The sequence below is a fragment of the Pholcus phalangioides genome, unplaced genomic scaffold (assembly GCF_987345545.1).
Source record: "Pholcus phalangioides strain wild (caught in Gottingen) unplaced genomic scaffold, Ppha-v1.0 ptg000029l_1, whole genome shotgun sequence".
In the NCBI taxonomy this organism is placed as follows: Eukaryota; Metazoa; Arthropoda; class Arachnida; order Araneae; family Pholcidae; genus Pholcus; species Pholcus phalangioides.
Genome location: NW_028301619.1, coordinates 3,194,600 through 3,215,378, shown reverse-complemented (window position 1 = coordinate 3,215,378; position 20,779 = coordinate 3,194,600). Strand labels below are relative to the sequence as shown.

Below are 20,779 nucleotides of genomic sequence, written 5' to 3'. Positions count from 1 at the left end.
GTCTTCCCCCAACCTCAACCACCTGCAACCATGCCGCAGTCAGTTCTCTGCCTTAGAATAAGACAACCATAAGTATTCTTTATGAGTATTGTATAATATTTTATCATGCATATATATTGTTTGTAATTGCATTTTTAATTGGGTTGCTGTATTTTTGAAATATATGGCATCCATATTTGTTATGGGCATCTTTTTTGTCAGACACCTCGTTGGGCATTTTGCCTGTTGTGGTGTTGTATTTGTATTCATTGTGTGGGGCAACACTTACCAAACAGATATCTAGGGCTCTCCAGATGCTGTACTCGGCATGTGCGCAATAAAATCGTTATTATGTGAGCTACGTTCTACCTTTTACCACCCAGAAACTCTTATTTGTTATCAATGTTCATTTACACGCATTTGTGGTTATGTTTCTTTGTATGTTATTGTTGTTCTTTTTACATGACTGAATTCTAATGTACTTTTGGCAAAGCATAGGGGACTAGTACTTTAGTTTAGGCTTAGGTCTAAGTACTCTCAGAAACATTTTGCAATCTCGGCCAATTTGTGTGGTATTTCCCCCGATGAAAAACTCGGAGATGGCTTTGAATATTCAACTTATCGATTTCATCATTTTATTTTCCATTTGAAATTTCATTTCTGTTGATCTCGTTTATCATGGAGCTAAGTTGTTGTTTTTTTATTTATTTTGTCAATTATATATCACAGTATGTATTCCAGCTGCCTTTAGCACTGATGTTGGTATATTATTATCCGTATTGAACCTAAAAACGGTTATATAATTCACACTCTGCTAATATATATTTGTGCTCGGATATATATATACATATATTCACGGAAAAAGGATGCTGAATTTTTTAATGAGTTTTTGAAATATTATTTTTCATAAAATTTATCATCTACGAACAATTTTGAAAATTTTTGATTTTTCATCTGGCTTCAGTTTTGCCACCACTGTCTGTAGTTAATCCAACTTGCATGAGGAATTGCACTCAAAACAAAAGTCTGTAATCACATACAATATTATCCATGCATAAAACAATCTAGTAATCTAGAGAGTAATCTGAGTTATTGAGCAGGCAATACCTGTTGTAGGACATTTGGAAGCCCTATGGCATTTTTGAACACAATAAAGCTTAATTCATCCAAGATATAATAAAGAAGTTTAACTTAATAAAAGTTTCGTGTTGTACAGAACAAATTGTTTTAAAAGGGAGAGCCAACAAATTTTTTAACAAAAAAAGGTAGAACACTTACTTGTACAATTCTGATTTTCATCAGAATTATCTAAGCAATCATCATCTCCATCACACACCCATGTCTTTGGAATGCATCTCTGGTTATCACAAGTAAAATCCCAAGAGTTTGGACATGCTTGTACGGGGGGTTCAGCATGAGGATCTGGTTGGCAAGTTTTGTTGTCTTCTGCTGCCAGCCTCTCACCATATGGGCATCCACATCTTGCTTCAAGATTCATGGTCTGTGTGTCATTAGAAGGAACCGGAAAACAAAATTTCTCACATCCCCCATTCTTGAAGAAACATGGATGATGATCTACAATAGTAGTTTATAATGGTGTAAAAATATTGAACTTCTTGAAGTTTTACAAAATTACACTAAAATTTACTGTTCATTAAAAAGTGAATAAAGACTCAATTCATGCCTCACATGGTACACTTTCACTTGGTAAGGACCCAGGTTTTTTGAACAACTGGGTTCCAGGGACCTGGGTGGGCCAGAATGCCAGAATAGTGACATTACTGCTCCAAAGTTAATGTCTTTATATTAGTATTATGCACACACTTTAGAGCAAATCATTCATTAAACCAAGAACATTTCATTAATTTTTATATTTTTCAAAACATAAGCACTTAACTGTTGAAACTAGAAAATTAATCATGTTTTCTATCATAAAAGTTTTTTAAGAAGGCCTGAACAAATAAAAATTAGACGATAGCCAAATTTTTTAGCAGACAAGCATTTATTTTCTCAGAAAAATTGTCAAATCTAATCTTTTTCTACTACTTTGTAAGAATCTAAATGGTAATACGAAATAATATAAGGCATGAAAATTTTGTCATTTCTTCTGGCATATGTCACTCAGAAAACAATTCCTTTTGAAGTATTTTCATGTTATAAATTTTTAATTCTTCCATTATAAAATTATGTAAATATTTTTAGGACATAAAATGACTTTGTTTTCCAGTTATAAAATAATTAAAATGGTTTTAAGGCTATAACAGGCATATACCAAAAGCAAAATTTGGTGACTTTTTAGTGACTTTTAGTAGACAAAATGAACTATACTGGACTGTTTTTTAATATCAAAGGTTCCCAAACTATGAGTCGCGATCCTCTAGGGTGTTTGTGTTTAATAAAATTTAATAAAATTAAATAGGGGGGGGGGGGCTCCTTAATGAAATGGGTGAAACACGAGTGAATTTATAAATTAAAAACATATTGATAAGAAATCAATTTTAATCTTTTGCAGCTTTCGTTGGGGCAGCATAAGGATGTCAATACATATGTACACGTATACAATAAAACTTCAATTAACCATCACCGTCCAGACTGGTGCTGTGATGGATAACTGAATAGACAGATAACGAAATTTCTTAATACATACATACAATAACGTAATTTGACTGCTGGCTTGGAATGAAAATGAAAATAAAATCCTTTAAAAGTGAATAATACATGCATATTGTATTTAGTTTTACAAAATGATCAATATAAACTTCAATATAAGATCGGCTCAGGAAGTGGCAACATTGAAAATAGCATCCTGCATATACCAATGTTGTATCTCTTCCAGCATTTTTTGAATCACGGCATCATCAGATGAAAGAAAGCCTTCGAGAAAAGCTTTTCTGTAACTTTGCTTCATATTTTCAATTATGCCCTGGTCCAATGGCTGGATAAGTGGAGTTGTGTTCGCTGGGAGAAAGATGCATGTTATTTTGTCATAGTCACTTTTGAGTTCACAAGAGGGGTGTTTCGGGGCATTGTCCATTAACAGCAGTCAGTGCCTTCTGCGGCAACTGCTTTTCAGCCATATGAGCTCTGAAAAAAATTGTTTGGTCTATCCAAGCACTTTTTGGGCATAATAAGTTCACAGGCAATGCGTTCATATTTAAATTTTTGAAAGCACATGGTTATTAGGATTTACCAATTACAGGCTGGGGTAATTTATGATTGCCAGTGGCATTTGCACGGACCATAGCAGTGATACAATGTTTCTGGACATTATAACCTGAGGCTTTTTTTTCCGTTTTTTTATATATAGATGATGATGGATAACAGAAACTGATGGTTAAACGAGTGACGGTTAATCAAAGTTTTACTGTATTGCAATTTATATTTTTGTGTAATACGTATATATTGTAATTTATGTTGTGTTGAAATCTCTCCCTAAAATAAATTATTAACAAATATGAGAAAATATGTCCTATACAAGTTATATTTATAGATACAAATCGGAGCATCAGACATGTAACAAATATTTTCTTTCAACATTGGGCATTAATAGAACAACAGACAAGCATTGCTTCAATGTGATGTGCTCTGGTTAAACACGGACATGCCAAAATTGACATGAAGCCTGTCCATAATTATAAAGGTTGAACTTCACCATGGAAGGGGGGGGGAACCTTCAATCAGAATAAAAAACTGAATTTTTTTTTATTTTTAAAAACCTTAAATTCAAAGTTCATTTAAATACAAAATACAACACCCCATAGTAACTAGACCCCCTAAGGGCCCAAGACATGTAAGCCCCTCCCCAAGCATAAGCAGAAACAGATTGGTTGTTGAACGGGGGAGACAATGACAGCCTATGCCAATAATACAATTTTTTTAATGAACAGAAGGAGAATGATTGTTCCTATCCCTCCTGTATTCCTTACACCCCCAAACAACTTTGGCAGGTGCCTAAGCCCTCAGCAATTCATGAATATTCAATGAAATCCATCCCTGCATGCACCTTTGCGGGCTGTATATATGAATGTCTGCAATCCTACACCCCTCAAATGTTTGTATCAGAGTTCTTTTGGCACCTACAATGAAACTTTCTGAAACAAGCAAGCTCTGCGGGTATGCCAGCGCCCACTGAAAATGTTTCCTGCGAATGCAAAACTACTACACACACCAATCAATAGTAAGTAGTGTTGTAGCATATCCATAGACCCCTGGCAGAAAGGTCTGGTTCATTTCCATTTATTTATTTATTATTTTTAAGTTAAAAGTTTTATTCTGTTTGAAAATATAAATGTTTATCTTATTTTGTTCCATTTGTGGTTGGATGAGATGATCGTGAGTGAACGATCACGGCCGATTCGTTTCGATTGTTGCCGATCAAGTTAATGTTTGGATCAGAAAGTATATGCAAATTGGAGTAAAATGACATAGTTCTGTGAGAGAAAGCACCCGTAATTGGGTTGATCCGAAAATATAATTGTTCTTTGTTTGTATATATACGTCATCCAGATGGATGCATGCCGCTACCTACCACAAACGCTGGCACTACCACTGCTTACTGCTAGTAGTCTTGAAGAGTTTGCACTAAAAATAATGTTACAGTGAAAATAGTTGGTGCCTTGGGCACTTGTCATCTTTGCCGGCTGGGCGTGCATTTTAAATATCGTATCTGTCTCATTTAAGCTTGTTGCAGAAATGGTCTAAAGTCTACAAGGTTATTGCATCATTGATGTTACATGAATTTGTGTGATGTGCAAATGTCTGCCTGTGCTTCTGGAGTCTTTTTTTATGATTGGTGCTTTTTCCTCTTTATGAAGAGTAATGTTATATAACCTTGTCATTATGTAATAAATTGGACTACGGTATTGGGGCAAATTTATCACCAGATTTGTAAAGTGTTAGCCAAATAACATTTTTTTTTAAATTGTTTTTCCAAAATCAAGACTTTTTTGCCCCATTAAGTTGAATTTTTTGAGGGAAGGTGCATACAGTGCATAATGTTTACTGTGCAAACATTTTTTGTTGATGAATAGAACAGAGCAATAATTTATGTGAGTAATTTTAAACTTTCATCAAAAGTGTTACGTGTAAAAAGCTTCAATGAAGGATGCAAAAATGGTAGTTTGACAAAGGCATGTGTGTGGTTGGTGGAAATAGTAAAATAACAACATTGATTCAAACAAAAAACTTTAAATCAAATTAATTATTTTATGAATTGACTATTCAAAATTACTAGTGATTTCATATTTTTTCTATTGATTACTTGTTGTGTCACATTTTCCTCATTTGATCATTTTTATCGCACCACGGTAATTTTCTGCACACGAGGGCTAATTAGACCGGGACCTACAATTTATTGCCGGTTCCGAACGGCAGGCTTGTTTTTTATACTCATCGAGAAGTTGGTACGCTAACCCCTCGATGGGGGACTCCCTGCGGTAGCAATTTTTTTTGCTGCGGTCAAGTCGCCGTTTTTTGTCGTACCCCTGTCAGGAAAGTTTTCTGACAAGGACGAACCGGGTATCGAACTCGGGACACCTCTAAACATCCTTTGGTACTTTAGGCGAGCATCTTATCGACCTGGGCTACCGCGCCCCACATTTTCCTACCAATATATACGTGTTGTAACAAATATTTTGAATTTCCTTGTGACTGCAATGTTACACGCTGAAATGTTAATAAATTTTTACTGCAACATTTTTTGTAAGAAAGATTTCTATGACTTCGGAATTTATTTCAGTCTACACAGAAATTTGTGAGATTTCTGCAAGATCTACATGCAAACTAAGCACACATTTAGAAAGAGTAGGAAAAATCCCATAAATTAAGAGGTGTCATCTAATGGCTTTTTTCTACAAAATCGAATTGTTGATAAAATCTGTAACTGCCAATTCTGAATTTTTGTCAACTTTCTACTTCAATGAATGCTGATTTCAGTAATGTATTAAAATCAAAAGGCTAAATTTTTCTTGGACTAGAATACTGATATGGCTTACTGTAGGCTCTTTCAAAAGATGGTGAAATAGATAAGTTTGTGGTAAATTTGACTGGTTGTAGCTAGAAGGGTGTTTGTGAAATTAACTATTAAAAATTTTGGCGACAATTCAATTTTCAACTTCACTCTGTATATACAGAATACAGGATGTTTCTGTATATATACAGCGTTTATTGAAAAAATGTATTTTTGAGGGGTTGCATGCATATAAAAATTTAAGAATTAATTTTTTTTCCAGTCCCTGTGTATCAAAACTTCCAATTAGTGATATGTAGAACTAGCTTTAAAAAGGCATTTGCAAAAGGCTCAATATTTTTAAATCCAATGATCATTGATATATTAAGATGGAAAATAACATGTTTTGGCGACTTATGGCTGCATTGGTATGGTTTATACTAGATTGAGAATCTCCATTTTTAGGGATTGTATACAAATAAAATGACCTCACTTAATGTTCATTTTAATAGTATTATTTTATCCCACATTTAAAAGATAAATGATTTTCATCACTTACTGCTTTAGATGATTTAATTCCTTCTTGAACAAAATTATAACATTTTAGGGACCAAGAAGTGAAATGGAAAAAAAGCAAAAACAATGTGTTGTAAACGTCTCTTCCGTAGATAGAATCAAATTTTATACAAAAAGTGGCTGGTTCCAATTTCCAGAGAGAAGCAAGCGTTGATCCAGAGGGTGAAGGGGTGTAGGTGATTGCCCTTCCATGAACCAGATAATATAAGGAAACATCGGTCTGTCCTGTAAAATATATGGCAATCCTATGAACCTACACAATAAATTGCCCCGCCCAACACATTGCTTTGGATCAGCCCTGACCATTGGTCACATAAGAAACCCAAATGAAAAGATGGTTTAGATGTGAAACAACTTGACTGGAAAGATTTTATTACTAACACTATTGAATAGCAAAACTATTTAAATTTTTGTGTCACAATGACAATTTTTTTTTCAGACTTTTTACTTTGAATTTAACCTTTTACCAGCCGAATTAAGATATTAATCTATTTTTTCTGTTACTTCTTCTGATCCTTTAGTTTAGAGATATAAACCACAAAATTCATGAAAAAAAATTTTCTTGTATGTTTTCTGGACTCCATGTCCATAAAAACAACATTAAAATTAAAAAAAATTAACCTTGTTCTTCCTTAAGAATGGGAGATTTAAAAAAATTAAATTCATGGCATAAGTGCTGAAACTAATGAAATTTTGTTTTGTAAATTAAGTTTGGAATCTCATGCATTCAGGGAAAAAGTCATTTTTTTAGTTAATAAAGCTGATGTTCCCAATTGGGAACATTGGCCGTTAAAAGGTTAATTTACATTTTTGAAATTTGCAAACCGCACTCATCATTGGTGATAAATGCTGAAAAATTCAAAGACAAATATTAAATATGGAAGTTTTTGCAAATGAATTTTCAGAGCATGGTCTATATATCACTACATTGAAGTTTTGGCACAAGGGGGCTGTATAAAAAACTAATTTTTTCAATTTCTTTCATGTATACAACCCCTCAAAGAAATTACCACATTTGAAGAAACCGCATGTCATCTGAAAAATTTTTAAAATTGTAAGTATACTTCTAAAGTCAATGGTTAAAGAGATAGTCCTATGAACAAAAAATTTGAAACACTCTGTAGAATACTTTAGAAGCAAACTTTTTTCACTAATTTGAATTAAAAACAGGAAAGAAGACAAAGCACTTTCTTTTTTTTCAGTATTTTCAAAATAAGAACAAAAGATATCTGCTAGGCAACTTTCTGCCGCTGTCAGGCAAAGTGATATAGAGATCTAAGTTGCCTTACTAGGATGTGTCAAATAGAATTGTGAAACAAACTATTTTTTACATTATACAAAACATACCAAACATCACTGTATTAACTGTAATTAATGTGCATTGTTCTGTGTTTACTTATGCTATTATTTTTTATTATATTCACTTACTCTCTACTTTCTGATTATCTCGACTGAAAACTTTTATTCCATATAAACGACTTCCTTCTTCTACATTTGCAACTGTTACCTCACCCTCTCCTGTTTCTTTGTTCATACGCAAAATAGCATCTAATCTCCAATCAGTAACATAAAGATGTTCTATTTAAAGTGAAAATAACAAAACATTAAAAATTGCAACATTCAGTCATTTGCAAAAATAATAAAAAATGTAATGAAATCAAAAATCTTGCTTGAAAAACACAGAAGCTTTTGAATGCTGTAAAAACTCCACAATCAATCTCTCTTTTTTTGGCACCAAAAAGTTTACAAAATTAACATGATAAATTCAAAAAAAAAATTAACATGATTCCAACTTTTAGAGTGGAAACAACTTGATTCAAGAAATAACAAAGTGAGTTACAGTGAATGTAATTGAGATACAAAGAGCATCTTGACCAAAAGCGTACACAGGGAGTGGCATAAGACTGTGAACTCTCTAAAATGAACGAAAATTAAAAATACTATTGAATATTTTGTAAAAAAATTAAAATATTGAAAGAAAATACTTTTACATGTTCCTTTAATCAATTCCCGCTAATTTAAATACAAATACAACACCACAACAGGCAAAATGCACAACAAGGTGGCTGAGGAAAAGATGCCCATAAGAATATATAAAATGCTTTTTGAAGTTGAGGTGACTCAATGGTACATGTATTCAGTAATGTATGTGTGGCGAGCTCTTGCACCTGGCTAGTCCAGCAAATGACAAAGGACAAGAAAGGATAAAGATACACACACTTCCTCAACTCTCGTGAGATCAGACGGTTTCATGAAACAGATCTATATTATATTTTAAATGTTTAATGTTTAATATTCATGCAAATAAATTGTGTTAGCTCCAAAGTGAGCAATCAATGTGCAAGTGGTGACCCTTAACTATTAAATACGAATACAAGGCCACAACAGGCAAAATGCCCAACGAGGTGGCTGAGAAAACTCATGCAACCATAAAACAAGCTGAACTAACAAGCCATGTGTGCTTCAAAATTTTAAGCTTGGATTATGTAAGTTCATAATGTGTCAAGCGAAATGCCGATCAACATAGAAACAAGTTAGAGAGTGTCTCATTGTGCATTTGTGCAATTATTTCCTTTCTGGATTGAAAGCTAAACAAGGTGACAACCTCTGCTCTGGCAAATGTATACAAGGTTAGTGTATTACATTTCTTCTTTTCACCAGTGTCTGCACACATATTTTCTATAAATATGTTGGTATATAACACTGATTCTCCACAAGTCAGTTGTGTGGGGTTACAAATCTTTCCTTTTGGAAATAAAACATAAACTTAGACTTAGGGGTGGGTGATTCCACAGAACCTAGCACTGTGACCAGAGGTCTATTGTACTATAAAAAAAACATAAGATCATGTTTTTTTCAGGTTGAATCAGCTTTGGTTATGTCAGTTATCACACAAGATGAAACAAAATTTGCTAGTTTAGTTGCATTGGGGGATTCAGACACTCTAAGTTACATGAGTGATGACACAACAGCTTTAAAAGAGCGGCTCATAGTCGAGTTCACTGACTCCAAAAGTTGGGACATTGCTCAGTGACCTAGAATTAGGAGATAAAAAACCACCACTTTTACTGCGGCAAATGCAGGAATTGAAAAAAGATAAATTAAACAATGATTTTTCTGAAGAAACTTTGGTTACAAAGAGTAGTCTGAAATTCAAACCATCCTTTTGGTCTCAAGAGAAGAATTATCCTAATCAGCCATTTTAGCTGACGAAATCCATGAGGTATGCGCAAAACATTCAGTTTATTCAATAAATGTGCCCAAGTCAGAACTGACCACTGTGGCGTCACCTAATTTTGTTTTCTTGCGAAAACAAATTGAGAACTTAAGCTTGTGAGTAGAGTGACTGTCGAAGAAATTGACCTCACAATTCAAAAATGAATGTCATTGGTCTTGCAGCAGAAACCATAGTGGTTCAGGCCATCAATTTCCTCATGCTAAGAACCCAAACAATGGCCTTTTATTATCATGACCATTTTAGAGTTTCTTCTTTCAAATGCAAACAACCGTGTTCTTCCTCTCAGGGAAATGAGTAGCAGCTGAGAAAATATCAAGATATCACAAATTTTGCAATCGATTTTAAGGAAGTTAAACATTCTACAGAGCATAATATCCAAATGACAGGACCCCCTGTCTATTGCAAAGTCAAACGACTGCATCCTAAAACATCTGACTCAGTCAGAAAAGAATTTGAATACATATTAGAAACAGGCATTTGTAGGCCATCGAAGAACCCCCTGGGGATTGTCCTAACACATCGTAGATAAGCCAGCAGGTAGTATACGTCCAGTGGGAGATTATAGGAAGTTAAATGCTCAGACAGTCCTTGGCTGGTACCCTATTCCCCCACTTACAAGAAGTTTTTTATGCACTTTACGACAAGAAAATATTTTCTAAACTAGATATTTTTCAAGCTTATACAATTTCAGTATGTGAAGAGGGATATTCCCAAAACAATAGTTATGACACCATTTGGGTTATATGGATTCCCATTCCTAAATTTTGGACTCTGTAATAAAGATCAGATGTTCCAAAGATTCATGGATGAGGTTTTAAGAGACCTCGATTTTTGCTTTAATTATATTGATGAACATTCTAGTTGTTTTTCCTAAGGATGCTGACGGTGCTTCATCACTTGAAGTTGCTATTCAATCACTTAAACACATATGATATCAAACATAATGCCTCTAAATGTGAGTTAGGTCTTAAAGAATTGATATTCTTGGTATATTCACGTAATAAATAAAAAGGGTATCAAGCCCTTGCCAAAGGTCCAGACCATTTTAGAATACCATAAACCTAGCAACTTGAAAGAGTTGAGGTGGTTCTTAGGACTAATAAATTTTTACAGAAGATTCCTGCCATAAGCAGCAGGAAAACAAAATGTCCTGATGGAATTTTTAAAGGGCTCAACTAAAAATGCAAATCTCAAAATTGATTGGTCCCACAAGGCTTCTATAGCTTTCGAGGACTGTAAACATCAATTAGCCAAAGCGGTGTACTTTTAATACACCAATCTCCAACAGCTCAATTAGTCTTCAGCATTGATGCTTCAGGTGTAGCCGTAGAGGGAGCCTTGAATCACGTGGGACAGGCACTAGAATGGCACCCCATGGTTTTTTCCTCTTAGAAACTTTCCTCGACCGAAAAAAAACTATACCGCTTATGATAGAGTATTGCTTGCTATATTTGCTTGCACAAAATATTTTAAATAAATGTTGGAAAGTTGAAATTTAACATTCTAACTGATCACAAATACATGCATTGACAAAAATTGAGGAAATTATCACAGAGGCAAAATATACAACAGACAGAATACATTTACCAATTTACGACTGACATACACCATATTAAGGGATCATAAAATTCAGTTGCAGATGCTCTATCATGAATGGAGGAAATTACAATACCATGTTCCATCAACTATACTGAAATAGCAGAAGCCTAAGAAACAGATGTGGAGCTAATGACCTTGTTATCGACACAAACTTCATTGGATCTGAAAAAAAGTGGCACTGCTCAACTCTGACCATGAACTGTATTGTGATCAGGGGTCTGTCCAGACTTTTTGCACAGGGTCCTGTTTTTGTGAAAATGTACCTTATTTTTGTGAAAACGTTCAAAATAGCAGTGAAAGTAATACTAATTAAACAGCAACCTCATTTTCCTATTTTATTTCATTTTTATTATCATTTTCCTAGTTTTTGATGCACTCACAGCTTGTTTGTGTTTCTGGCTATATATATGCTTGTTGACACATCGTGTTGGGTGATCACCAAATTGCACCCCTTGGTCAATCCAGGGTCCCTTATCAAAAAATGTAGAACATATTTTGCAAAGAAAGCCAGATGCAGAAATGCTGTAACATAGCCAACTGTGAAGCTTCTCAAAACGTGCGATGTTCAACAAATTCGGTACTTTTGGACCCATTTTTCTAGCTTCTGTAGATGAAATTTTCTTAAAATCCGGCTCTACCGACGAATTCGTAGCATCTTTCAGCGCTTCCGATAAATCAGCAATGTCTTCCACCGCTTTCGACGAATCGGTAATGTCTTTCGAAGAAACGGAATTGTCTTCCGCCGCTTCCGACGAATCGGCAATGTCTTCCGCCACTTCCGATAAATCGGTCATCTCTTCCGCCGAATCGGCAATGTCTTTCGAAGAATCCGAAATGTCTTTCAGCGCTTCTGATAAATCGGTAATGTCTTTAGGCGCCTCCGATAAATCGGTGATGTATCGCGCCGTTTCCAAGGTTTCGACAGCGTGGTTCGAAACCGATGAAGGAAGCAATGTTTCAGTAATTTTTTCCGGGTTAGCACAATTGGAATTATCTGTATCTGACGTCTTTTTGGTGACGTTTTCAGATCCTCGTTTAAAAAACGATGTTATGGAGCTGCATCCCCGAACGTCAGTTGGCCGTATTTTTTTAATGTAGTAATCACTATTCCTTGAATTTCCACCTGTTGGTGGTCGACCACGCTTCATATTAAATTTTCAAAAATGAAAGCGCAATACAGGAAAAAAAACGTGCACAAAAAATCCAATTCTACAATAAGCATCAACTACGACGAACAAGAGGTTGTGATTCAAAGACCATTTGAGGAGAAGTGCGGGGCTAAAGCGTTTGTATAATGGCATAGGTTGCGCGATAAAATATCGGACGCGGTCAATCCGTGGTCAACCAGCGGGATGTCCTAACCAGAAGACTAGAAACAAGGAAAGCCCTCTCAAGGTCACGCTCTTTCTCCGATCGCCTTTTCAAAGTCATGTTTTCCGGTATCCAACCAACAACTTCTATAGATAAGATTACTCATCTATGGGGGAGGGGGTGGTGGTGTTGGGCCAACAATGCATGCTTAAAAAAAAAGATCAATGGCTTTCTATTACAACTAGGGTCATAACTGATAAGAATTTTGTCGCACAGCAGTCGCAAAAGTTCGTTTTTTACGACGTAATTTTCATGAAGGGTTCGTTTTCTGGAATTTTGTGATGGATCCGTTTATTATCCTCCAAATTTTGTGAAACATCCTTTTTTTTAGCCCCGGAATTTTGTGAAGGGTCCGTTTTCCGGACCCAAATTCCGGCTGGACAGACCCCTGGTGATGTCTCCAAGAAAGTAAGACTGTATGTTCCAAATGAGAGTGAATTCAAGAAATTCTGATCCTATATGGGATGTTGAGAGAGGGGAATTTTCATTACATAAAAGGGAACATGGACTTGCATGTACTACAGGGGGAATTTTGAAATCTGCAAATTTGTGCTGAATGATTGTGATTCGTACAGTAATATTTTGTAAGCTTTGTCATGCTTTGGGAATATTGAAGAACTGATGATGTACATAAGATCAATCTTCAACATTCTGGTTTCCACCATTCAGTCCTTGCAGAAAAGTATGGAATTTAAAGTAGGGTACTAAACCTTTGCTATCAATTGAAAAACTAATATGGGGAAAAAAAGCAAACTTATTGTCTGTAGAAAAATTTTGATATCTTTACGGGAGCATCTAAAAGTTTTGAAATTCAAGATAAATTAATACTGTGAGTATATATCAGATCCCCCCCCTCCCCTTGAAATATCCCCAATAACATCTGTTGATGTTGAGAGAAGTTTATCCTGTCTTTTCAGAAATTTTTATTGTCTTTAGATTTCCTAACCTACTCATGTTAATAAATATGAATTTTTTATTTGAAAAATTTCATTGGTAATTTTTGATGAAATCTAATGTTGAGAATGAATATGTGATTTTTAATAGATACTATAAGTAATTTTTTTTCTTTCACATAAAGTTAATATAATATGACTGGTTCAGTTTCTAACGAAAATTGGTTCATTATTTTAATAGCACTTTTTGAGGAATTTTTCAGAATTTGTTAGGTCAACAACATCCAGACCTTCATTATCAGTTTGAAAAAAATTAGCTAAGGTATTTTTAGTTTCATGGAAGGGTAGATGAACATGGTCTAAAATACTTAGAAAATCACAAATGAGTAAGGCAAATACAAGGAAAATACAACACTCCTAATGCATTTCAACATGCTATGGTTGTAGTCTTCAGAGGATAAAAATATATCATGCTGATTGAGGGTCCCACTTGGATGGATTTATCAATCCAAAGTGAAAAATAAAAAGATCTTCAGTATCTCTTCTTCCTATAAATTCTCATTTACTCAATTTTGAAGTTCCGCTTTTAGCCTTTTCCATATTTTGAAGTTGTGCTTTTAGCAATTTTCCATAGGAATGTATAAGAAATTGCTTTTTGGCTAATAAACATGATTCTGGAATGAATTGACTTTGTTAGCAGAGATGTATCACTGTATATTTATACTGTGAAAAATAATAATAAGATCTCACACACAAGTTAGAACCTTCTCAGCCTTCTCTATTTGGAGAGAGAAGACTATGTGCTTAGGTCCAGAAAGATCTGGGTTTCTAATTTTCTACTGTTTTTGAAGCAAATTAATATTGAATTCTTTGTACTGAATAAATTCTGAGCATTTTTCACTCACCATGGTGTATAACAAGAGAAAAGGGGTGCTTGATTCTAGGGGAACTGATTGTCCGAACGTCAGTACCGTCTAGGTTTGCATGCTGTATATGATCAAGAAGAGCGTCACACCAGTACAAGCGGTCTTTTTCATAATCAATAGCAAGACCATTTGGCCAGCCTAAAAGAACACCTCTGAAAACCATCAAATTAGTTCCATCCAAGTATGCTCTGCTGATATTGGCAGGTCTATCCCATTCAGAATAAAATACAAATCTGAAATAAATGAGTAATAATTTACAATATATAAGTTTCCAAAACATTTTTATTGTTAACAAACTTTATTAACCCTTCAATGATGATGCTCTGTCGAAGTTTCATAAATAATATACCATAGTAAAATCAATGACCCTACTACAAATGATATATATATCATGATAACAAATTATATAAATTATATATTTAAAAAAAAACTGAGCTTAAAATAACATGAGAGATGATATTTATTAAATTAAAAACTACGTAGCAGCTACATGAATAGCGTGAAATGTTGTGTTAATCAGTACGAAATCCCACATACTGACACCAATCCTCAGACTAGCGATTGAGGATAACTGATGTATACAACGTTCACCAAAATGGCAATTGACAGTTTTCACTATGTAACTGTGTCATTCTTTTTTTTATGGTACGGCATATTCAAAAAATATTTTTTGCTGTATATATGGTTCTGCTACTAGAAATGTACCACTAGAACATCTAAATTCTCATAAATTATTTCTTTTCAATTCTCATTTTATTCTACCTTTTGTCCTTGCCAAGTTCCCATTAACTTTTCAAATCTTTAAGCATAAAAAGCTCCCTAGATTCCTCAACACTCTTTTTTTAATTACATTATTCAAAGATTATGCTATTCTTTGCTATTACTATGAAGGTTTCAACAGTTGGCTGGCACCCTTCTAGGAACTCACCCAGCAAGTGAGAGGATGTGGATTTGATTCCCTGCAGGGGCAGTGGAATTTTCTTTTCTGGATTTAACTTCACATCAGCCAGCTGTCAAAACCTTCATATTACATTATTGTTATATATAATTTGAAAATCAAAACATTTATATTTCATTCAATGCACATAGCTGCTAGCAGTTTGTTTACTGGCTCTATAACAAGTTTTGGATCATCTCTAATTCTTTCAGCCATCTAGAATAGTGAAATTCATATTTTTCACTGAAATCCTATGCTAGGTCTGGGCTATTTATCTATCTAAATAATACAATGCATGAGTATGTAGTTATGTTAAAATGGTCAGAAGTAAACAAGAAGAAAAACAAGTAAAAACTTATGTGTGTACAATGAGTTGTAAAATTTGTAAAGGGTTCCAAATTTATTTAGGACAAAAAGAAGTCACCAGCAATAGCTTTTAAAAATCACTTTAACTGCTGCAGGGTTTACCTAGAAAAGATATTAAGCTACTTGAGAGGTTTTTCTTTAGATACTGTTCCTTTATTGAAAAAAACCAAAAACGAAGGAAAAGCCCATAAAAAAACAAGAATACAGTAATACCACTAAGTTACATGATAGATGGAACCGACACTGTAGTTGATGGAATTGGTCAAATTTGCATAAGTTGGGCAATTTTGCATACAAATATATTAAATAGTGATTAATTGGAACCAATGTTTCTGAAAAACACCAGTCTTTTCAAATAAAATTGCTATCAAAATGTGGGTCTTCCTACATGCAATCAAAAAATTCTCATTAATATTTTGAAATTGCTACAAAATACTTTATGAGTAAACAAAAGTAATGAGCAGTGCAATATTTGGCAGTTTACAATTTGACCCATTGAAAGAAATTAACTTCCTACAGTGTAATTTTGATATTAATTTCTGTTTCTTAGTACAAAGCCAAGTGAATTGTAAAAATTAATGTAAATGGCAGGTGAGTGACTGGGTGCACTGAGAATAATTTCAAACAGCATCATTTTGAACTCGACTCTCTCTCTCTCTCTGTGACAAATCATTCTTTAAACATGGAAGGTATGTTTCCAAATGGTTCTAAGGTCCAAATTAATTTTCAATATTTCTAGCAAATTTAGCCGGCTGCTAGATGGCTTCACCGGTTCTTATTTTTAGCACCTTAAAAATTGGCTCAGTTTGGCCGCGTGTTTTGTTCTGATTAAATGAACAATATATTTTTACTTGATTATAATTGTAATTAAAATATTGTTTTTTAAACTTTAATCTCATAAGGCTTAAGGAATGTGGTTCTGAATTCAAGAACCAAGCATTTTTTACAGAAAATCGCTCAACTCCAAACAGTGTAAATCAAGGTTTGATTGTACATGCATTACCAGCTACAGGTAGTTTTACTTGGATAAAAATTTGAATGTCAATAAATTAATTTGTCACCTACCCTTTATTAGGATGTACAACAATAGCTCGAGGCCTTTTTAAATCTCTTAAAAGTGTTCGACGATACTGAAAGTTAGTGGTGCTTATAACATTTAATGTGCCTTTGCGACTATCAATGTAATACAAGTTATTTGATATCCAATCTAGGGCAAGACCTTCCACTCCTTCATTCTGTGATGCAAGAACATTAGTCTGTCCTAAAAAGAAATTTGATACAAAAAAGTTAATCTCAACATATATAACTTCCATAAATCATAACCTTCCTAAGTTTGATAATTTGAAGTAATTTCAATTTCTAAAAGTACTTTGAAGTAATGAAGTTCAACCACAAACAATTCCCACCTTATGAAATATATACAGTAAAACCTTGTTAAGTTGTCACCCTAATAATTCGTCACTCCAGTTAAGTCATAATTTTTCTTCAGGCCCTTCCAGCTCTCATAGGCAACAATGTTATTTATTAAACCCTTGTTTACTCGTCGCTAATTTCGGCTAACTCGTGACTATGAAAACGTTTGAGAAAGAGGAACAAACTATTTTTATGGCTCCCATTAAAAAAAGAGCTTATTAACAACATTACCATGTTCTTCAAAGTCACGATAAAATCCTATATACCCAAACGGAACAGTTAAGCAACGAAAGTTACGCTGGGGAAGTTCATTTGCCGACTAAGGTTTTTGGAACGTTGGGGACTAGATCTCATTTCTGCATGGGCTCTATTGGAGAAACTGCAAGACACCCAGGCTATGTCGCACAAAGCAACATAAGCACTTCGCCCCCCCCCCCCCCAGTGGGGGGGATGGACCAGGGCATCTCCGGCAAAACCAAAATTTGTTGATACGTCAAAGATTATATATAGTGCAAGGAAATCAAAAATTATGTAAATCGAAGAATCAAATTAATCAAGTTAAAGTGTCAAAGTGCAATGTGTGGCTACGGATAATAAATTATCATAGAAAGCACGGGATCTACTAATTTAGGGCTTGAAATTTAAATAAAATATCTTTGTTGAAAAAAATCAGACATTCTTTCCCAAGTTGAGGTCTTCTGTTTACTTTTAACTGCCCAGGCCCCCCCCCCCCCAACTCAAGTCAAAAATTTCGAGATTACCTGTAGTTGTATCATAAACTACTGATGAAGAATTAAAGCACTAAAATTAAATTTGATGTATGTGTAAAATTAATGTGCAATAGAGAGTTCTATTATGAAGAAAAGCTAACTATTCTAACAGTTGCTCTGCTAGTCTAAATTAAAAATTACTAGTATAAATCAAAGTGTACCAGTACATTTTACCACAATAAGTTAAGTAATAAGAGATCAAAAGAGGTAAAAAATTGCTATTATTTTTTCTTTCGCAATCTATAAATTTTATTAATATTGTTGTTTTGATTCATACTTTAATAAATGTCATATTACTTTAAATGTATACGATTTTCACAACATTGCACATTAAAACTGATGGCACTCTGCTTAAGCCATCATAATTTTTCAATAACTAGAGGTGACGACTTATCGAGGTTTTACTATATTTTCACAAGACCAAGTATTATTTAGGCTACTTATACATTACATTACATGCAAATCATACACATTTGTCTGCAGATCATACAGACCGCAATCTTCAGAAGACTATTGAGAACTGATAAATAAGTATATAAATAAATAAACAGCTGCTCCCTGACTTACAAACAGATTCCACTCTGGGCATCCTCTTAAAGATGAGATTATCCCAAGCAAAATTTTATTAACTTGGGATCAGAAACAGGGTAGTATTATTCAAAATGGAAGGTACAGCCAAAAATGAAAGAATTCCGTTTATAAAAAATCCTTGATTTCTATACAAATGATGCAGAGTGCTTCCACAAAGATTGGAATTTTAAGGATTTTATTTTTAAAGAGTTGTTAAATCAAAACACCAGCAAAGTTGTGTTTTTTATTAATATATAAATTCAACCCCCTAAGGGGGAGGTTTATATAGAGAAATCGCGTCGAGCCAAAACCGCAGAAACTATAGATATGGAATTTGGTCAATATATATATATACTTTTATTTCATCATGTAAAGGCTTAGTGAGAAGGAATTTTTCAAAATTCAACCCCTAAGAGCATCATGGGGGGGTCAAAGGTAACATAGAGAAATCATGATGAGCCGAAATTGCTGAAGCTATAAATATGAAGTTTGGTCAGTGTTATATTTTATAATATAGACTCGCTAAGACAGGATTTCTGAAATTTCAAACCTCAAGATGTCATGAGGGATTCAAATTTTGTATGAGAGAAATCATTGCTGAACAATATTCAGCTCACCCAATCCATGCAAGCGAAGCTGTGGGTAACACATAATTATGTTATAAATTATCAAAGATAAATTGTCTCCCTCAGCCAATGACGAGCCAGCACATCACATGCCCTGGTTTGTTGTTGTCTGAATTAGGTGATTTATCTATGATAATTTATTACATAATTGTTGAATTAAAATATAATTTTATTTCTATATTTAGATAGAATAGTGGCACGCAGGCCATAGGGACATTCTTGTGATCATCTGCTTCTTTCCCTCGTGCGAGCAAACACAAATACATGGATGGTCTGTGATGTCACAGCTCTCAGTCGGTGTATGTGTGCAGCACCGCAGATGGTACATTATGAATGACAAGCAAAAAAATATATTATTATCAAAATTTCTTCGATGTTTAATCATTTTCTGTTGCTACTATAGACATACAAAAGGTGTTTTGTAGACATTATGCATAAAAATTTGCACATAAATTCACACAATTTGTAATAAGTACATAATATAATGTACACATGGTACATAAATGAATTTTACATATATTGCTTGAATTACCGGAATTCTTAACAAGGCCACAATGAAAAAGAAGAGGATACAGGAAGGTTTGGCTGAAACATTTTTGCTAAATATATACTGATCAAGGATTTGCAGAGAGCACCAAATATTTTGGTTTATAACTTGAGAGGTTCAAGTCCAAAGGGAGTGGTGGTAATAATATGTATTGCGAAAAATAGCCTGTTTTACAGCTCTACTATATGAGTGATTTCTTAATTCATGTTAAGCGCTTATTATATTAGCTTCTCATTTCATCCAGTATAAGTTCTTTTCATTTCAAAAGTTGTAAAAGTAGCTCCATTATTAAAATTTCAAAGATACATAAAACTATATACAGTGAAACGCCTATATAACAATACTCAAGGGACAGGAGAAATGTATTGTAATGTATAAAGGAGTTATCATTATTACCATGAAAAGTACATCAGGACTAGAAAGCAATATCATTATTTAGGTGATTACCAATATTAATTTCTAGTCCTGATAAGTGAATTATTACTTTAAAACCAAGATCCATTGTTTGAACAACCAAGAAAATTCTACGATTTGACTAGTGAAATGATTTCTCGGTTTGAACTAATACCCCAATCAGAAAAGATCCAACTCCACAAATTATTTTCAAATGTGAACATCAAGAACTATGTGATTCAAACAAAACTATTAACAGAAACTCTCAAAAAAACATCTAGCAAACACAAATTTATACAAATACAAATACAATGCCACAACAGGCAAATTGCCCAACGAGGTGGCTGACTTAAGAACATCATGGATCCCGAGCCATTTTTTGGAGGCCCTACCTACTACTGCTACACCACACAAGAACCCCGCCCACACCCCCACACCCCCCGCGGAACCCCCAACGAATCGGTACATGCGGAAATGTGCGTGTACGTGTAGTGAAACCTGATGTGAAGTTTTTTGTTTCTCTGTAATGCTTGTTATGTGTAGTGCTGCCATCTGCCACCAGTTTTTCTAACTATGAGTGAAGTGTTATGATTGAATGATTTATCGTTGTAGGACTGTTGCTCTCTGT

At 34.2% G+C, this 20,779-nt stretch overlaps 1 protein-coding gene across 2 annotated transcripts in view; it reads right to left on the bottom strand.

Annotated features, from left to right (window-relative positions):
* mgl (low-density lipoprotein receptor-related protein megalin) overlaps positions 1-20,779 on the bottom strand; it is a 425,733-nt gene that overhangs the window by 246,474 nt on the left and 158,480 nt on the right. For both annotated transcript variants that reach the window (XM_089252561.1, XM_089252562.1), the window contains 4 exons: positions 16,898-17,093; positions 14,509-14,762; positions 7,931-8,080; positions 1,258-1,554 (listed from right to left, as the gene is read on the bottom strand). In XM_089252561.1, coding sequence (XP_089108687.1) covers positions 1,258-1,554; positions 7,931-8,080; positions 14,509-14,762; positions 16,898-17,093 — 897 coding nt within the window. The remainder of the gene's footprint in view (positions 1-1,257; positions 1,555-7,930; positions 8,081-14,508; positions 14,763-16,897; positions 17,094-20,779) is intronic.